This window comes from Pseudophryne corroboree, unplaced genomic scaffold (assembly GCF_028390025.1).
Source record: "Pseudophryne corroboree isolate aPseCor3 unplaced genomic scaffold, aPseCor3.hap2 scaffold_1181, whole genome shotgun sequence".
Lineage (NCBI taxonomy): Eukaryota > Metazoa > Chordata > Amphibia > Anura > Myobatrachidae > Pseudophryne > Pseudophryne corroboree.
The window spans coordinates 15,324-36,884 of NW_026967806.1; the positions used below are offsets into that span (position 1 = coordinate 15,324).

At 46.2% G+C, this 21,561-nt stretch overlaps 1 protein-coding gene across 1 annotated transcript in view; it reads right to left on the minus strand.

Annotated features, from left to right (window-relative positions):
* Nucleotides 1-17,374: 17,374 nt before the first annotated feature.
* Nucleotides 17,375-21,561, minus strand: part of LOC134990573 (zinc finger protein 260-like) — a 32,703-nt gene continuing 28,516 nt past the window's right edge. Inside the window, exon 3 of the mRNA XM_063950702.1 lies at nucleotides 17,375-19,809. Coding sequence (XP_063806772.1) covers nucleotides 18,140-19,809 — 1,670 coding nt within the window. The 3' untranslated portion in view covers nucleotides 17,375-18,139. The remainder of the gene's footprint in view (nucleotides 19,810-21,561) is intronic.

Consider the following 21,561-nt stretch of genomic DNA (forward strand, 5'->3'; position numbering starts at 1 on the left):
TTTTATTCTCCAGTCATTTGTGTCCTTCCGATTTTCTGTGCAGATCCAGGTATTTCATTTCTACTTTCATTTAATTGTGCTAGTCTGACAGGCTACAGCTGAACCCAACGGAGTTACCCTATTCCCAATAAAAAAATTATCAATTAAGGAAATCTCTAGACCACTAAGGGAATAAAGATAAATTCGCTCATCTAAATCCTATCGCTCAAAATTGTAGCAATTATGCTTTGAAAAATTATTCATCTATATTTGCCTTCTCCCTCTCTTTTTAAGTATTAATTTTCTCATATTTCATCATCTTATTAATTAATTTTTTCATAAGTGTGCCCTGGAAAGATATATAGCTGGCTTTGTCTTTTTTCTCTTATAAAAGACCACACCCCATGTTATAGGATACTAGACATCACCTTCCAACCTTTATCTGACCCTTCCTATCATGCAACGGCGAATCCCTTAGTCCTGGAACTGTTTAAACTATTGATACTCGCTGATGTGGTGCAAGGGAGTTATATCTAAAATGTACACTATTTGGGTTAAATATGTAATGTTCTAATAAACCTCTACGCGCTCACAAACTCCGTCGTAAATACCCATATCACGCGCATGATCGCAGGAGCGATCCTACGCAAATTGCGGATATGTGCACGCACGGCGGACTGAGTGCACGCGCAGCGGGCATGTGCATGGGGTTAGTACAGGGCATATGCATTACAATATTTTTCGACTTTGACATTTGTTAATACCAGGTCTAAGATTGCATTGTACCTGGTGGGTTCCTCAATTAGTTGAACTAAGTAGTTATCATTAAGTGTGTTTAAGAACCTATTACCCCTAGCAGTATCACATGAATCGTTTTTCCAGTTTTTCTCTGGATATTTAAAATCTCCCATCACTACCATGTCTCCTACTCCTGCTGCTCTTTCAATTTGCTTCAGTAACAATTCCTCGTTAGATACATTAATACCAGGCGGCCTGTAGCATACCCCCAATACTACCTTTTTTATTCCCTTTTAGCCACATGCAATTTCTACCCCATAGCATCTCGACCGTATCTACAGTCTCCTCCTGCAAATCCTCCCATATATCAGTTTTTTAAAATGGTTTTACGTAAAGACACACCCCTCCACCCCTTTTATGTAGTCTGTCCTAAACAGCGAATAGCCTTCTAGTTTGACTGTCCAATCATGAGATTCGTCCCACCAAGTTTCAGTAATGCCTATAATATCATACTGTTTGCTTGCTGCAATTATTTCTAATTTGCCCTTTTTACCAGTAATGCTTCTGGCGTTTACATACATACAAATAAGATAAGTATTTCCCTTTGCGTTAGGGACATCTTTCACCTTATGTAGCAACGATGACCTGTAATTGTCATTAGTTAGTGCTTTGGTAAAACCTCTTTTAGTACCCATGTTGATAACTTTACCGGCTGCTCTTACCCTCCCCCCAAATTTTCCCCCATTTCATTTACTACTGCCATCCCCAATATTCTCACTGCATGCCCCGTAGTTTCTAGCTAAACCCTCCTAGTTTAAAATCTATAACCTTCTAACCATCCTTCCCCCCAGCACCGCTGCCCCCTCCTCATTCAGGTGCAATCCATCACGACAAAAAAGATGGTGCCTGACTGAGAAGTCCGCCCAGTGTTCCAAGAACACGAACCCTTCTTTCCTGCACCAGTCTCTAAGCCACACATTTACCTCCCTAATCTCCCTCTGCCTCCCCGGACTAGCGTGGGTAATATTTCAGAGAATATTACCTTAGATGTCCTTGCCTTTAGTTTCTTGCCTAATTCCCTATAGTCTTTCTTAAGGACATCCCACCTTCTGCTGACTTTGTCATTGGTGCCAACATGCACCAATACTGTCGGGTCTTTACCAGCCCCTCCCAACAATCTATCTACCCGGTCCGCGATGTGCCACACTAGAGCACCCGGGAGACAACAGACTGTACGGCGATCATGGTCCGGGTAGCAGATTGCTCTATCTGCCTTCCTGATGATAGAGTCCCCTACCACCACCATCTGACTAGGTACCTCACTATCTTTTGTCCCAACTGTGCCAGAGGGGCTGCTCCTCTGGATGCTAGAGGGAGCAGTCCCCTCCTCCACCGTCATTTCCGCAGTATCATCCTCCGAATCTTCGTCCAGCCGTGCAAATTTATTCGGTTTGATAATCCGAAGATGTCGAGGTCAACAAGTATCCAGCCAAGAGTCATTATCTTCACTATCTTTATGCACTACTTTCTCCGACTGATCCTCCCTGGTGAATACTGAGGAAAAAAATTGTTCAGTATTTCCGCTTTTATTTTATCATTGTTTATTAAAGCTCCCAATTCATCTTTTAATGGGCCTACGTTCTCCTTCTTTAACCTTTTACTGTTTATGTATTTATAAAACTTTTTAGGATTGCTTTTACTCTCTATAGCGATTTGCTTTTTGTTTACAACTTTTGCTGCGATTATTACTTTTTTGCATTTTTTTTTGCATTCCTTGTAATGCTGGAATGACTCCTCAAAGCACGCTTCTTTTTAGCCATTGCTTCTTTGACATCCTTATTAAGCCACATTGGTTTGTTTTTAGTACTCCTGCATTTACTGCTCATGGGAATGAATTTGTGAATATTGCTATCAAGCAACCCTTTTAAAGCATCCCACATTTCCGTTGTGTCTTTACCATGAAACAAAACTTCCCAATCAATCTCGTTTAGTGCCTGTCTCAGCATATTGAAATTAGCTTTTCTAAAGTTAAATGTATTAGTTGTTCCCTTATAGCTGTTTATTGAAACTGATGTCAAATGTGATCATATAGTGGTCAGTTTCCCAAAGTCTCCCCAACTTTAGTGTTTGATATAATGTCCACATTATTGGTAAAACTAGGTCCAGAATAGTTTTACCTCTAGTTGGGTCCTCGACTAATTGAGTTAAGTATTGATCCTTTAATGTATTTAAGAACCTGCTGCTCCTAGTTTTTACACATGAATCGTTACTGCAATTTATATCAGGATAAAATCCCCTAACACTAGGATGTCCTCCATTCCCGCAGCTTTTTCATTTTGGTGTAAGAGTTGTTCATCGTCATGTACACTAATATCCGGTTACTTGTAGCACGTGCCAATGACTTGTTTCTTCGCCTCTGTGCCCCCACTTGTGATCTCAGCCCATAGCGACTCCACGTTATCTCCAGCCTCCCTGAAAATACCCTCTATTAAGTTTGGTTTTAGAGATGGTGTAACAAAGAGACATACCCCTCCTCCCCTATTGGTAGCCCTATCCCTCCTGAAAAGAGAATATCCCTCCAAATTCGCAACCCAGTTGTGAGAGTCGTCCCACCATGTTTCCATAATACCTATAATATCATACTGAGACTTTGATACAAGCCATTCCAATTCCCCCATTTTACCCGATAGGCTTCTTGCGTTCACAAGCATACATCTTAGCTTAGCCTCTCCATTGCCTGTTTGTTTTAGTGGTATCTTATCTATATTTACAAGAGCCTTTCTAGACTTACCCTTACTGACTGTTATTCTCCTCCCTCCCTTTCCTCCCATCATGCTTAATACAGCTTTCCTCTCTACTATCTTTATCTGATCTATAAGACTTTCTAAACCCCCCTCCCTGATGTTAGTATCCTCCCTTATGCTATGCACATTACTTTCTATATACCGTATTGCTGAGCCATACTCGTCATTAGGTAATAAATTGGGAATATCTTGGCAATACCTGTGTCAGTATTTCCGGTGTCAATACCCATGCAAATACCCTTGCCATCTGATCTTACGCTTCCCCCTTTTCCACCCCCAAATTGTTCACTACCCCCATCCTTACTGCTCTCACTAATGAACCCGCAGCTTCTAGCTAAACCCTCCCCCCAGGCTCCTAGTTTAAAAGCTCCTCCAACCTTCTAATCCATCATGACAAAGATGCCGCCTGACTGAGAAGTCCACCCAGGTTTCCAGGAACACAAACCCCTCCTTCCTACACCAGCCTCTAATTCACACATTTACCTCCCTGATCTCCCTCTGCCTCCCTGGGCTAGTGCATGGCACTGGTAATATTTCGGAGAATATTACACTAGATGTCCTTGCCTTAAGTTTCTTGCCTAAGTCCCTATAGTCTTTCTTAAGGACATCCCACCTACCACTAACTTTGTCATTGGTGCCAACATGCACCAAGATCGCCGGGTCTTTACCAGCCCCTCCCAACAATCTACCCTGTCCGCGATTTGCCGTACCCGAGCACCCGGAAGACAACAGACTACGGCGATCATGGTCCCGGTAGCAGATTGCCCTGTCGGCCTGATAATAGAATCGCCTACCACCACAATCTGACTAGATACCTATCTTTTTTCCTCCGGTTCCATCATTTCCTCACTGCCATCCTCAGAACCTTCATCAAATTGGGCAAATTTATTGGGGTTTGGTGGATCAGAGATGTCCCGTCTTCCCCTCCCCCTCTTCTTCCTTCTAACCATGACCCAGCTACCTGATCTTCCTCATCTACCAATGATCCCCTCTGCAACTCCTCCACTGTTCTAGCTAAACTTTGCTTGAGATTGTGAATGCTCCTTAGTCGCGTAACCGTCCGCTCTAGATCAGTTACCTGGGCTTCCAGGGCGTCCGTACGCTCACATCTCGCACAGATGTACCCGCACTCGGACTGTTGTGCCAGGTGCGCATACATCATGCACGACATGCACTGAGTGAGATTCCCAATCTCAGCCACCCCCATTCTTTAATTAGTGCTAACTCCCTGTTTCCTTCAGAAAATCAAAAAGAGGGGGACAATCAATATACAAGAAATATATAAGGAACAATAAACAAATAAAAATAAGATTTTATTCACCTGTAAATCTATTTCTCGTAGTCCGTAGTGGATGCTGGGACTCCGTAAGGACCATGGGGAATAGCGGCTCTGCAGGAGACTGGGCACAACTAAAGAAAGCTTTAGGACTACCTGGTGTGCACTGGCTCCTCCCTCTATGACCCTCCTCCAGACCTCAGTTAGGATACTGTGCCCGGAAGAGCTGACACAATAGGGAAGGATTTTGAATCCCGGGTAAGACTCATACCAGCCACACCAATCACACCGTATAACTCGTGATATTATACCCAGTTAACAGTATGACAATAACGGAGCCTCTTAACAGATGGCTCTCACAATAACCCTTTTATTAAAAATAACTATGTACAAGTATTGCAGACAAACCGCACTTGGGATGGGCGCCCAGCATCCACTACGGATTTCGAGAAATAGATTTACCGGTGAGTAAAATATTATTTTCTCTGACGTCCTAAGTGGATGCTGGGGACTCCGTAAGGACCATGGGGATTATACCAAAGCTCCCAAACCGGCGGTAGAGTGCGGATGACTCTGCAGCACCGAATGAGCGAACTCCAGGTCCTCCTCAGAAAGGGTGTCAAACTTGTAAAATCTTGCAACTGTGTTTGACCCCGACCAAGTAGCAGCTCGGCAAAGTTGTAAAGCCGAGACCCCTCGGGCAGCCGTCCAAGAAGAGCCCACCTTCCTCGTGGAATGGGCTTTTACTGATCTAGGATGCGGCAGTCCAGCCGCAGAATGTGCAAGCTGAATCGTGCTACAGATCCAGCGAGCAATAGTCTGCTTTGAAGCAGGAGCCCCCATCTTGTTGGGTGCGTAGAGGATAAACAGCGAGTCAGTTTTCCTGACTCCAGCCGTTCTGGATACATAAATTTTCAGGGCCCTGACTACATCCAGCAACTTGGAATCCTCCAAGTCCCGAGTAGCCGCAGGCACCACAATAGGTTGGTTCAAATGAAACGCTGAAACCACCTTAGGCAGGAATTGGGGACGAGTCCTCAATTCCGCCCTATCCATATGGAAAATCAGATAAGGGATTTTACATGACAAAGCCTCCAACTCTGACACACGCCTGGCCAAAGCCAGGGCCAATAGCATGACCACTTTCCACGTGAGATATTTTAACGCCACGGTTTGAAGTGGCTCAAACCAATGCGATTTAAGGAAATCCAACACCACGTTGAGATCCCAAGGTGCCACTGGAGGCACAAAAGGAGGCTAAATATGCAGCACTCTTTTAACAAAAGTTCTTTTTGGAAGAAAATCGACAGAGCCGAAATCTGGACCTTAATGGACCCCAATTTGAGGCCCATATTCACCCCTGACTGTAGGAAGTGCAGGAATCGACCCAGTTGAAATTCCTCCGTTGGGGCCTTTCTGGCCTCACACCAAGCCACATATTTTCGCCATATGCGGTGATAATGTTTCGCGGTCACGTCATTCCTGGCTTTGATCAGCGTAGGAATTACTTCCTCCGGAATGCCCTTTTCCTTCAGGATCCGGTGTTTAACCGCCATGCCGTCAAACGCAGCCGCGGTAAGTCTTGGAAAAGACAGGGCCCCTGCAGCAGCAGGTCTTGTCTGAGCGGCAGAGGCCATGGGTCCTCTGAGATCATTTCTTGAAGTTCTGGGTACCAAGCTCTTCTTGGCCAATCCAGAACAATGAGTATAGTTCTTACTCTTCTCCTTATTATCCTCAGCACCCTTGGTATGAGAGGAAGAGGAGGGAACACATAAACCAACCGGTACACCCACGGTGTCACTAGAGCATCCACCGCTATCGCCTGCAGGTCCCTTGACCTGGCGCAATAGTTTTCTAGCTTTTTGTTGAGGCGGGACGCCATCATGTCCACCTGTGGCCTTTCCCATCGGTTTGTAATCAGCCTGAAGACTTCTGAACACAGTACCTCGGAAGCTTTTTGTTTAGGCGTGACACCATCATGTCTGTTTGAGGAATTCTTAGGGGGAGTTTGTTAGTGTGGGTCACTAGTGGACCTAACACTAAAAGAGGTTTAGTGTGTGGCGCACTCTTTTGAAATGATTATTGTATATTAAAATATTTCAAACTTTTATTTCACAGATGTGATCAAGCTTTTTTGTGAAACGTACGTCATCCACTGAATAGCGGGACACGGACGTACACCTGACACGGCGGTACGGGAATCACCCGACCCGGCGTCCTTTTCCCCGCCGAGCTCCAAAGAGAGACGTTATTCACTGAATAGCGGGACACGGGCGTACACCTGACACGGCGGTACGGGAATCACCCGACCCGGCGTCCTTTTCCCCGCCGAGCTCCAAAGAGAGACGTTACCCGTAGCGGCAATAGGACACTGGGAACTTCTACCTTTGATGAATACTACACATGGGCGCACATGACACACCAGACATGGGGAGATCCTGATCTGATGTCCAGCTCTTGCAACATTCATAGAACAGCGGGACACTGATACACTATCACCTGACCCGGCGCCCATCTCTCATTGAGACTGCTGAGCGGAGAAATCCTATTTGCAGTAGCATTAGAAGTGGTGAACGTGACAAGGGTGTTTACTATACTCCGGGCAAACGCTGATCAGATACTCAGGGCTGCCCTCTCATCCATTGCATGGTATCTTGGCCCCCCTGCAATGCTCCCAAGTAACAGGGGTGGGGGACACTAAGCGTGGACAGTAGAAGCAGCCCGCACTGTTCTTTCCCTTCAGCCCCAGGTGGACGGCTCTTCCCCGCTCTCATTGTTCCCATTCACTGCCCAAAACGGCACATGGGACAAAAGCAGAAAGGGAATCTGTTTCCACACACCTGGGACTCTTTTTTCATCTTTGGTGTCTGTACCCTGGTAATGAAATGATATGAATATACTTACCGCAAATTATTACTTATGGATTTATTTGGAAACATTAGGTGAATAACATCAGGATATAGTGTGTCTAAATAATATATTTATCTCCTATGAGTGTAATTATTATGAGCACTTACAAATTGATAGTGCACCCCTGTGCCGATAATTAGCCTCCCCTGTGCCGACAATTAGCCTCAATTATGACCCAGAGAAAGATCTCAATGAATTACAATATTGTTTAAATCTCTTATACTTTGTAGATATTTTCCAGTCTGTATATGAATTTGAATAATCATGTAAACAACCCCCTTTTTTCCTTTCTTTCTGAAGAGAAAGGACTAACAATTAATTATTAGAACAGGATATAATATGAATGTTTAATTCTCACTTGTGCCATAGTTCTTTTCTGTTCTTTCTCCAGACAAGTATACTTGAGACAGTGCAACTATTACCTGGTCTCCAGTACGATTTGTTTCATTTACTATACACTGTTGCAGAATGGTGAATGAATAAATTGTATCAAATTACATTAACACTATTACCCCAGTCCTGAACAGTAGACTGATGTAAGAGTGCATATATGTTACAAAAACACTCATGTAAATCATCGTGCTTTCTCTATTTGTTACTTGGATTTTCTTTGATTGGTATTTGCACAAGTAATATTTTTCTTGGGTAACCGTTACGGGCTAATTGGATAGGGATATACATTCATTTTTCCCTCTATTGAAGGGCGCGCTATTCACAGCCTCTCAAGAGAGCTCAGCAGTAGCTAAATTAGCACTGACTCATTTTTATTAATATTTCATATTGCTTACTTAATCACATTTTTTTTCTCTCTTGTTCTGCCTGAACAATTAATTTATTGATAATTGGTATCAGCTTAATGATCTAATTCCATAGGCAGATAATATGAATCTTACACTGACATAGAAAAAGAAAATAAATTAAAAAACTTCCTTTTTGCACTTTTCAGGCCATCAGATAGGATAGAATTCCTGCTCGAGATGCCAATCATTTTTTAGATATGGAAATAAAAGTCTGAAATATTTTAATATACAATAATCATTTCAAAAGAGTGCGCCACACACTAACCCTCTTTTAGTGGTAGGTCCACTAGTGACCCACACTAACAAACTCCCCCCCAAAAAATACCCCTGGGATACTACCTGAAGGATCCAGGGATCTACCTGTGAGCGAGCCCACTGTGTGCTGAAATTCTTGAGACGGGCCCCCACCGTACCCAAGTCCGCCTGTAGAGCCCCAGCGTCATGCTGAGGACTTGGCGGAAGCGGGGGAGGAATTTTGTTCCTGGGAACTGGCTGTTTGCTGCAGCTTTTTTCCTCTCCCTTTGCCACGTGGCAGAAAAGAGGAGCCTTTTGCCCGCTTGCCCTTATGGGGCTGAAAGGACTGCGTATGATAATATGGTGTCTTCTTTTGCTGAGAGGTAACCTGGGGTAAAAACGTTGATTTCCCAGCAGTTGCCGTGGAAACCAGGTCCGACAGACCTACCCCAAATAACTCCTCCCCTTTATAAGGCAATACTTCCATATGCCTTTTAGAATCGGCATCACCTGACCACTGCCGAGTCCATAACCCTCTCCTGGCGGAAATGGACATAGCACTTACTCTTGATGCCAGCCGGCAAATATCCCTCTGTGCATCACGGATCACGCATGTATAAAAAAGCATCTTTTAAATGCTCTAAAGTCAGTAATATACTGTCCCTATCCAGGGTATCAATATTTTCTGTCAGGGAGTCTGTATAACACCAGTGTGTGTGTATATACACTTTAGGATAGTCTCCTGCTTTCTGTCAGCAGGTTCCCTAAGGGCGGCCGTATCCGGGAACGGTAGTGCCACCTGTTTGGACAAGCGTGTGAGCGCCTTATCCACCCTAGGGGGTGTTTTCCAACGTGCCCTATCCTCTGGCGGGAAAGGGTACGCTGCCAATAATCTCTTAGGAATTATCAGTTTCTTATCGGGGGAAACCCACGCTTCATCACACACCTCATTTAATTCCTCAGATGCAGGAAAAACTACAGGTAGTTTTTTCTCACCAAACATAGGCCCTCATTCCGAGTTGTTCGCTCGGAGATTTTCTTCGCATCGCAGTGAGAATTCTCTTAGTGCGCATGCGTAATGTTCGCACTGCGCAGGCGCCAAGTAACTTTACTAAGAAGATAGTATTTTTACTCACGGCTTTTTCTTCGCTCCGGCGATCGCATTGTGATTGACAGGAAATGGGTGTTACTGGGCGGATGTACGGCGTTTTAGGGGCGTGTGGCTGGAAACGCTACCGTTTCCGGAAAAAACGCAGGCGTGTCTGGAGAAACGGTGGGAGTGCTTGGGCGAACGCTGGGTGTGTTTATGACGTCAGCCGGGACCGAAAAGCACAGAACTGATCGCACAGGCAGAGTAAGTCTGAAGCTACTCTAAAACTGCTAACTCGTTTGTGATCGCAATATTGCGCCTACATCGGTCGCACATTTAAGAAGCTAAGATTCACTCCCAGTAGGCGGCGGCTTAGCGTGTGTAACTCTGCTATAATCGCCTTGCGAGCGAACAACTCGGAATGAGGGCCATAATACCCTTTTTAGTGGTACCTGGGGTATTATCAGAAATGTGTAAAACATTTTTCATAGCATCAATCATGTAACGTGTGGCCCTACTGGAAGTTACATTTGTCTCCTCGTCGTCGACACTGGAGTCAGTATCCGTGTCGGCGTCTGTATCTGCCATCTGAGGTAGTGGGCGTTTTAGAGCCCCTGATGGCCTTTGAGACGCCTGGACAGGCACAAGCTGAGAAGCCGGCTGTCCCATGTCGTCAAACTTCTCATGTAAAGAGCTGACACTGTCACGTAATTCCTTCCATAAGCTCATCCACTCAGGTGTCGACCTCGTAGGGGGTGAGATCACATTTACAGGCATTTGCTCCGCCCCCACATAATTTTCCTCCTCATACATGTCGACACAGCCGTACCGACACACAGCACACACACAGGGAATGCTCTGATAGAGGACAGGACCCCACTAGCCCTTTGGAGAGACAGAGGTAGAGTATGCCAGCACACACCAGAGCGCTATATATACACAGGGATATCACTATATAAAGTGTTTTCCCCTATAGCTGCTGATATAATGAGTACTGCGCCTAAATAGTGCCCCCCCCCTCTCTTTTTTACCCTTTTCTGTAGTGCAGGACTGCAGGGGAGAGTCAGGGAGACGTCCTTCCAGCGGAGCTGTGAGGGAAAATGGCGCCAGGTGCTGAAGGAGATAGGCTCCACCCCCTTCTCGGCGGCCTTTCTCCCACTTTTATGGAAAATCTGGCAGGGGTTAATATACACCCATATAGCCCTGGGGGCTATATATGATGTATTTTTGCCAGCCAAGGTGTCAATATTGCTGCTCAGGGCACCCCCCCCCCCCCTAGCGCCCTGCACCCATCAGTGACCGCAGTGTGAGGTGTGCATAAGGAGCAATGGCGCACAGCTGCAGTGCTGTGTGCTACCTTGATGAAGACCGATGTCTTCTGCCGCCGATTTTCTGGACCTCTTCTTGCTTCTGGCTCTGTAAGGGGGCCGGCGGCGCGGCTCTGGGACCGGACTCCGAGGCTGGGCCTGTGTTCGATCCCTCTGGAGCTAATGGTGTCCAGTAGCCTAAGAAGCCCAAGCTGGCTGCAAGCAGGCAGGTTCGCTTCTTCTCCCCTTAGTCCCTCGTAGCAGTGAGCCTGTTGCCAGCAGGTCTCACTGAAAATAAAAAACCTAAATCTAACTTTCTTTCTAAGACGCTCAGGAGAGCCCCCTAGATTGCACCCAGCTCGGCCGGGCACAAAAATCTAACTGAGGCTTGGAGGAGGGTCATAGGGGGAGGAGCCAGTGCACACCAGGTAGTCCTAAAGCTTTCTATTTGTGCCCAGTCTCCTGCGGAGCCGCTATTCCCCATGGTCCTTACGGAGTCCCCAGCATCCACTAGGACGTCAGAGAAATTAGATTTACCTGCCGTAGCAGTGGAGACCAGGTCCGAGAGACCTTCCCCAAACAATTCCTCACCCCTGTAAGGTATAACCTCCATATGCCTTTTTGAGTCGGCATCACCTGTCCATTGCCGAGTCTAAAGGACTCGTCTAGCAGAGATCGACATAGCGTTGATTCTAGTACCCAATAGACCAATGTCTCTTTGAGCATCTTTCATATATAAGACAGCATCTTTTATATGTCCTAGGGTCAATAGAATGGTATCCTTATCCAGGGTATCAATATCCGCTGATAAGGTATCTGTCCACGCTGCTACAGCGCTACACACCCAAGCCGACGCAATAGCCGGTCTGAGTAAGGTACCCGAATGTGTATAAATGGACTTCAGGGTAACCTCCTGCTTGCGATCCGCAGGATCCCTGAGGGTAGCCGTATCTTGGGAAGGCAGCGATACCTTTTTGGACAAGCGTGTCAAAGCTTTATCCACCCTAGGGGATGATTCCCACCGTATCCTGTCCGTTGGCGTGAAAGGATACGCCATAAGAATCCTTTTTGGAATCTGCAGTTCCTTATCTGAAGATTCCCAAGCTTTTTCACATAACTCGTTCAGCTCATGTGATGGGGGAAATGTTACCTCAGGTTTCTTTCCTTTATACATGTGTACCCACGTGTCAGGGACAGGGGGTTCCTCTGTGATATGCAAAACATCTTTTATTGCAATAATCATATATCGAATACTTTTAGCCACCTTTGGCTGTAATTTTGCATCATCATATTCGACACTGGAGTCAGACTCCGTGTCGGTATCCGTGTCAACTATTTGGGATAGTGGGTGCTTTTGGGACCCCGAAGGTCCCTGCGACATAGGTACAGGCATGGGTTGACTCCCTGACTGTTCCCTAGCTTCAGCTTTATCCAATCTTTTGTGCAATAAATTTACATTGGCCATTAAAACATTCCACATATCCATCCAGTCAGGTGTCGGCGCCGTCGGCAGCGACACCATATTCATTTGCTCTTCCTCCTCCCTCAAAAAGTCTTCTACCTCAGACATGTCGACACACGTACCGACACACCACACACTCAGGGAACCCTCTTATCTGAGGACAGTTCCCCCACAAGGCCCTTAGGAGAGACAGAGAGAGAGTATGCCAGCATACACCCAGCGCTGTAATAACCCAGGACAAAAACACAATATGTATGTTTACCCAGATAGCGCTTTTATACTCAATGCGCCAATTATGTGCACCCCCCTCTACTTTAAAACCCTCTTGTCACCGTGATCTAAGCAGGGGAGAGTCTGGGGAGCTTCCTCTCAGTGGTGCTGTGGAGAAAAAACTGGCGCTGGTGAGTGCTGAGGGAGAAGCCCCGCCCCCTCGGCGGCGGGCTTCTGTCCCACTCTAAAATACAAAACTTTGGCGGGGGTTCGTAGGTATATACAGTGGCCAGCTGTATATACCCATCTTTTGCCAGGAGAGGTTAATTTGCTGCCCTGGGCGCCCCCCCCCCTGCGCCCTGCACCCTTACAGTGACAAAGTATGTGAGGTGAATGGGAGCAATGGCGCACAGCTACACTGCTGTGCGTTACCTCAGTGAAGAACAGTGAAGTCTTCTGCTGCCTCTGATGTCTTCTAACTTCTCATACTCACGTGGCTTCTACCTTCAGGCTCTGTGAGGAGGACGGCGGCGCGGCTCTGGGACGGACGGTGAGGAAGACCTGCGTACCGATCCCTCTGGAGCTAATGGTGTCCAGTAGCCTAAGAAGCAGAGCCTTTCAAGTCACAGAAGTAGGGCTGCTTCTCTCCCCTGAGTCCCTCGATGCAGGGAGTCTGTTGCCAGCAGGATCCCTGAAAATAAAAAACCTAACAAAATACTTTCTGTCAGAAAACTCAGGAGAGCTCTCTGAAAAGCACCCAGTCTCCTCTGGGCACAGTAATCAACTGAGGTCTGGAGGAGGGGCATAGAGGGAGGAGCCAGTGCACACCCAAATCCTAAAGTCCATCTTAAAGTGCCCATGTCTCCTGCGGAGCCTGTCTATCCCCATGGTCCTTACGGAGTCCCCAGCATCCTCTAGGATGTAAGAGAAATTATCAATGGAGATCAAACTTATTAACCCATGGAGGTCTGGATCTGGAGTCACACAAAATTAAAGTGGAAAAACACACTACAGGCTGATCCAACTTTGATGTAATGTCCTTAAAACAAGTCAAAATGAGGCTCAGTAGTGTGTGTGGCCTCCACGTGCCTGTATGACCTCCCTACAACGCCTGGGCATGCTCCTGATGAGGTGGCAGATGGTCTCCTGAGGGATCTCCTCCCAGACCTGGACTAAAGCATCCGCCACTCCTGGACAGTCTGTGGTGCATCGTGGTGTCCCAGATGTGTTCAATTGGATTCAGGTCTGGGGTATGGGCGGGCCAGTCCATAGCATCAATGCCTTTGTCTTGCAAGAACTGCTAACACACTCCAGCCACATGAGGTCTAGCATTGCCTTGCATTAGGAGGAACCCAGGGCCAACCGCACCAGCATATGGTCTCACAAGGGGTCTGAGGATCTCATCTTGGTACCGAATGGCAGTCAGGCTACCTCTGGTGAGCACATGGAGGGCTGTGCGGCCCTCCAAAGAAATGCCACCCCACACCACCCACTGCCAAACCAGTCATGCTGGAGGATGCTGCAGGCAGCAGAACGTTCTCCTTGGTGTCTCCAGACTCTGTCACATGTGCTCAGTGAAAACCTGCTTTCATCTGTGAAGAGCACAGGGCCCAGTGGCAAATTTGCCAATCTTGGTGTTCTCTGGCAAATGCCAAACGTCCTGCACGGTGTTGGGCTGTAACCACAAGACCCACCTGTGGACGTCGGGCCCTCATACCACCCTCATGGAATCTGTTTCTAATTGTTTGAGTAGACACATGCACATTTGTGGCTTGCTGGAGGTCATTTTGCAGGGCTCTGGCAGTGCTCCTCCTGTTCCTCCTTGCACAAAGGCGGAGGTAGCGGTCCTGCTGCTGGGTTGTTGCCCTCCTACGGCCTCCTCCACATCTCCTGATGTACTGGCCTGTCTCCTGGAAGCGCCTCCATGCTCTGGACACTACGCTGACAGACACAGCAAACCTTCTTGCCTCAGCTCACATTGATGTGCCATCCTGGATGAGCTGCACCAGCTGAGCCACTTGTGTGGGTTGTAGGGAGGTCATACAGGCACGTGGAGGCCACACACGACTGAGACTCATTTTGACTTGTTTTAAGGACATTACATCAAAGTTGGATCAGCCTGTAGTGTGTTTTTCCACTTTAATTTTGAGTGTGACTCCAAATCCAGACCTTCATGGGTTAATAAATATGATTTCCATTGATAATTTTTGTGTGATTTTGTTGTCAACACATTCAACTATGTAAAGAACAAAGTATTTAATAAGAATATTTCATTCGTTCAGATCTAGGATGTGTTATTTGAGCAGTGTATATGGTTATTGGGTTGCACCTTTAATCCAAACAAGTTATTTTGTTAATCTGGCGAAGCGTCAGGGACGCTTCCGACACTATACTAAGGTTTAAGTGTGTATTGCTGTAGCCATATATATTCACCAAGGTGTTACGAGAGCGTCACACCGCTCAAAAGGTACGCTAAGTGGCGCTACACGTAGCGTAACATTGAGGAAACTGCGCAACTGACTTATTGTCCATCGGTTTACTTTAAAAACAGTTTATCACAAAGTAAAAACAACAGAACATTTGAACAGACAATTTATTTAAAGCCAACAAATTATAAAACTATTTAATTACACAGAGACCCATCCTTCCCCCCGTAATATCATCCCACTATTCAAATGAGCTGTCAAAATCAGACATAGCCAAAATTGCACCGGAAATCTTTTGCTTTTAAACGACTTTATTTCACATCTTTAATACACATATTTTTGTCTATATTTTAAACTTAAAAAATACTTTACTCTGCACAACAGCCTATGGGGGTCATTCAGACCCAGCCGCAATACTGGCCCGCAGCAGTTTACCCAGTGGTGGCAAAATGCACATGCGCAGCGGCCACGCAGACACACACATTGTGGCCGCATCCCTGAGGGGTAAATGCGGGCGGGGCAGGATAAGTTTCCTGCGGGGGCTGCGTGATGTCACATCTGCATTCATCTCTGATTAACCCCCTATAAGCTTCCAGAGTGCACCTCATATCTCATCTTTTCCAAGTTACTACAAATGATATGAGATCGGTAGCAGCACTACTTTCAGGATTATTACACAGAACACACATAAAGGCTGACACAGCAAATAACAGTAACACATACAAGGGATTAATTAGAAATAAGGAAGCATAATCATCATTAAGTCTAATTATCAACTGGTTCTGTGCGGGACCCATACACCTCTTTACTGCCTCCACCAGCCCCTGGTATTGCACTGTGGCCATCAGCCCTGTCTCCTCCCCAGTACTGCCACCACCTTGTCTCCCCCCACTACTGCCACTCGCCCTGTCTCCCCCCCACTACTGCCAACCACCATCTCTCCCCACTACTGCCCTGCCTTATCTCCCCCCAATAGCCCTTCGCCCCTACTGCCACCGCCGTCACCCCCAACTTCATCCGCTGTCTCCCCCCACTATTGCCACCGCCCTGTCTCCCCCAATACTGCCACGTCTCGCCCCTACTTTACTGCCTCCAGCATCCCCTGGTACTGCACTGTGACCACACACCCTGTCTCCACCCACTACTGCCACCCGCCCTGTCTCCCCACCACTACTGCCACCGCCTCCCCCCACTACTGCTACCCACCTTGTTTAGCCACCTACTGCCACCGTCCTGTCTCCCCCCACTACTGTTACCCATCTTGTTTAACCACATACTGCCACCGCCATCTCCCCCCACTACTGCCATCCACCCCGTGTCTCCCCCACTACTGCCACCTGCCCTGTCTCCCCGCTCTGACACCTCAGCACTGCTTGGGGACGTTTACCCACGTAGACATTGCCTCCAGCAGCTCCCACTACTACCCCCTGCCCTGTCTCCCTCAGCGCTGCTTGGGGACAATATTACCACTTAGACACTGCCTCCAGCAGCCCCCGCTACTGCACTACTGCCACCCACCCTGTCTCCCCGACATCTAAGCACTGCTTGGGAATTTATGGTACTGCTAACAGTCCTTCATCAACAGATGGAAGAAGCCCGGGCAGTACGGAGGCAGAAGCTGCTTCTGGTACCATGGTCATGCAAGGCTGGGAGAGTCAGTAAGATTATTTAATAGCGGGCCTAATTCAGTAAGGATTGCAGATGCTGCTAATCAGCAGAATTAGCAATCCTTTACCTAGCGCGCTGGGGGCCGCCCATCACAGGGCAAGGCCACCTAGCATGCTGACCGCCGCCTCACACCTGATGAAGCAGAAAATGCGATTGCCTCACAATTTCTGCTTCATCGTAGAAGTTAGTGAAGCCTCCTGCTGCCGCATCATAGCTGCACCTTCAGGAGGCCTGCCGCATTCTTCTCAATCATGGTGGCTGCATCTGATGTCACACAGCCACCGTGATCATGCCTGTTTGTCTGCCTCTGCCCTTCGTTCGCGCCACACGGATCAGTCTCCTTCCTGGAAATGGAGCATTGCCCGCCCACCCATGACTGCAGTCTGCCTGACAGGCAATCGCATTTTCTGCGGCCCCTCGACAGAAAATGCAGGTGCATGCGCAGGATGAGCCCGCAACTTTTTCCTCAATAACTCCATTTGGATCGCACACTGCAATCCAACCTGAATTAGGCACAGAGTCACCATCTTACAGGCAGCCGGTGAAGGGAGCAGAGAATGGGTGTTATGTGGCAGGAACGGGCTGGTTAGGTAACAGCCTGGCTGCTGCATTCTGTACAAGCTACAAGCGGTGCAATTCTTTTGCTGGGAGACCCAGGTAGAGCACATTGCAGTAGTCTATGTGTGATGATACAAGTGCATGTATGACTGTAGGTAGATCTTCTGAGGGAAATAAGTGCTGGAGTCTGGCTATGTTCCTCAGATGAGGATCTGATTGTGGCTGATAACTGATGTTTAAGTGTCACTCCGCCTTCCAGGACACCAATATTCCGCACATGATCAGCATTTTGTAACTCTGAACACATAAGCATAAGTCTGGTTGGTAACAAAGCTGAGCTGTAGCCCTGCCCTTTGTTGGTGAGCTTCTATCAGAAGGACATGTTTCACCAGAACTGAATCACAGCCAACTGGCATCACCCACACCTGGAGCTCAGCTACACAACCATTTAGGATTGGTACTGGGTTACCCGGAGCAAGAGACAGGTCATCTGCATAGCAGTGGTAGATGAGGACATGGCATCTGATTATTTCACCCTGCGGTAGCATGTATATTGCAAAAAGCATAGGAGATAGGATAAGAACCTTGAAGAACAATGCATGGCAATGATAACTATACTCCAGAAGATTAAAATGGCTCCTCACCTGAGTGGTCTATTGTGTGCAACAAGAGCTGATTTATTTCTCAGAGTAAAGAAATGGCCTCTCACCTGTGTGACTTTTGTGATGTCTAACAAGATGTGATTTGTGTGCAAAACATTTCCCACACTCAGAGCAAGAAAATGGCTTCTCACCTGTGTGACTTTGCTGATGTCTAACAAGAGTTGATTTGAGTGCAAAACATTTTTCACACTCAGAACATGGAAATGGCTTCTCACCTGTGTGACTTCTCTGATGTATAACAAGTTCCGATTTCCGTTTAAAACATTTCCCACACTCAGAGCAAGAAATTGGATACTCCCCTGTGTGACTTCTGTTATGTATAACAAGATCTGATTTGTGTGCAAAACATTTCTCACACTCAGAACATGGAAACGGCCTCTCACCTGTGTGACTTCTCATATGTATAATAAGATATGATTTCCGAGTATAACATTTTGCACACTCAGAGCAAGAAAAAGGCTTCTCACCTGTGTGACTTCTCTGATGTTTAACAAGATCTGATTTCTGTGCAAACAATTTCCCACACACAGAGCAAGAAATTGGATTCTCCCCTGTGTGACTTCTGTTATGTATAACAAGATCTGATTTCCGTGCAAAACATTTCCCACACTCAGGACATGGAAATGGCTTCTCACCTGTGTGACTTCTCTGATGTTTAACAAGACCTGATTTCTGTGCAAACCATTTCCCACACTCAGGACATGGAAATGGCTTCTGACCTGTGTGACTTTGCTGATGTGTAACAAGGTGTGATTTCCGTGCAAAACATTTTCCACAGTCAGAACATGGAAATGGCCTCTCACCTGTGTGACTTCTCTGATGTCTAGCAAGTTGTGATTTCTGTGCAAAATATTTCCCACACTCAGAACATGGAAATGGTGATGTACCTGTGTGACTTCTCTTATGTGCATCAAGAGTAGTTTTGTATGTAAACCATTTCCCACACTCAGAACAGGAATATGGTTTCTCACCAGTATGTATTCTCTTATGTATTACAAGACGTGATTCGTTTGTAAAACATTTCCCACACTCAGAACATGGAAATAGATTCTCACCTGTGTGACTTCGCTGATGTGTAACAAGTTGTGATTTCCAGGTAAAACATTTCCCGCACTCAGAGCAAGAAAATGGCCTCTCACCTGTGTGCCTTCTCTGATGTATAACAAGATGTGATTTGTATGTAAAACATTTCCCACACTCAGAACATGGAAATGGATTCTCACCTGTGTGACTTCGCTGATGTTTAACAAGTTCTGATTTCCAGATAAAACATTTCCCACACTCAGAGCATGGAAATGGCCTATCACCTGTGTGTCTTCTCTGATGTGTAACAAGACCTGATTTCTGTGTAAAACATTTCCCACACTCAGAACATGGAAATGGCCTCTCACCTGCCTTAGCTGGCTGATGGGTAATAAGTTTTGTGTTCTGTGTAAAACATTTGGCATCTACAGAACAGGGAAACACTGTATCTACTGTCAGAGCTGTAACAGATGCACCAATATCAGAGTGATCAGGAGAACAGTCTCCAGGATCAGGGGGATCAGCTGATAGAGCTGGATGTATCATTGGGGTAATGGGAGTAGCTCCTGGAGAATCCTGTCTACTGTCATTATCTTTTATGTCACAATCCGGGGATAACATTAGATGTCCTTCTGAGATATTCCTGAGTGTGTGTCCATCTGCTGGAAATAAAATACATTATGGAAATGTGACATTTTCTGTAACAATATTAATCTTGTAAACAATTGGAGAAGATGACTCTCTGGGACATTTAATTGTAAATGTGTGTGTATAATAAAACATAACTTTTACTGAAGGCTTTATAATGGCGCTCATTCTGAGTTGATCGCAGCAGCAAGAAAGTTAGCAATTGGGCAAAACCATGTGCACTGCAGGGGAAGCAGATATATCATGTGCAGAGAGAGTTAGATTTGGTGGGTTATTTTGTTTCTGTGCAGGGTAAATACTGGCTGCTTTATTTTTACACTGCAAATTAGATTGCAGATTGAACACACCCCACCCAAATCTAACTCTCTCTACACATGTTATATCTACCCCTCCTGCAGTGCACATGGTTTTGCCCAATTGCTAACTTTCTTGCTGCTGCGATCAACTCAGAATGAGGGCTGTCGAAGTCAGAAAAATGTCTCCATGCACGATGCCATATTTGCACCGCACACTGGTACACGCTGCGCATGCGTGCGCACTCCCGTGATAGCGCATACCCGCAGTTGCGTGCACTCGCTGCACGCGGTATGCGTATTTACGGTAAACAGTATGCAATCGCAGCGTGCGACTCATTCATTACACAGTTTCATAATTAATGTATTTCATAGATCATGATCCCTTTGATAGTTTCTGTAAGTTTGGTTAAAATACAATGTCCCTGAGCTGAGGAATCCCTCTTTGCATCGTACGAAGGGTCTAACAGGAATCATACAGCAGTGTTTGGTACCCATCGGAAGAGTATTTAATTAGCAATATTCCGGTGTTGGTTTGGAGCGTATTAATCGCTCGTGCGAATAGTTATGGACATAAGAAGTTTATGTCCATTTCTATGATTTGCACATACTCAGGTATGCGGTGGGAAACCCAGTTTCCCACCCACCTGAGCTGTTGGAAATCGTCACAGCCCACCTGTATGAATCACCCTATGACCTTTTGTTATGATGCAGGGCCGAATTCCTTCGGCCAATGGACAATGGGATTGTAGGGACTAGGAGATTGCATTGTGTGTGGGGCATAAATAGGCAGGCCGACCATATCCAACTGCACTCTCTCATCAACGGTTATCTGCTGATAATCGGGAGCTGGATATCGAGGCGCATGCGATCGTTACCCTGTTGCGTAAGTTTCTCTCCGTAATCATTGTCTTTCTGTGAGCCAATTTCTCTCTCTCGCTCTGTGTCTCTCTCTCTCTATTTTCTCTTTTCTCTCATATCTCCCCTAGACTAAACTTTTATAGTATTGTATTGTATTGTATTAGATCAGGATAGTATTGTAGTTTATCCCTTAGTTAGGTGTTTGGTTAGGAAGTCTTTGTTATATTGTAGTGTATCATTTGTACTGTGTTACTCTTTTACAAGTATATTAGATATAATACAGATAATAGGCTTTGGAACCCTAAACCTGTATCTGTGTATTTTCTATAGTGTTAAGTGTTCACTTGAGCGTCGGTAACGCTCAAGCAGCTTTGTAGGTAGTCATTAAGGTATATAGTGTATTACATTGTTAAAAGGTTTAAATATAAAGGTATTGTGCTGTGAGCGTCTACACAGCTGGTGACCTCCTCGTGGTCTCGAGCGTATGCTACGTTACAGCGAATCTTTTCCCTAGACATAATCAGTAACGTGTCCTGTGATCACTGGGCCGCGAGCGAACGTGACGCTTGAGCGTCTCGCTTACGGCTGAGCGATCGTTACGCAACTAGCGTA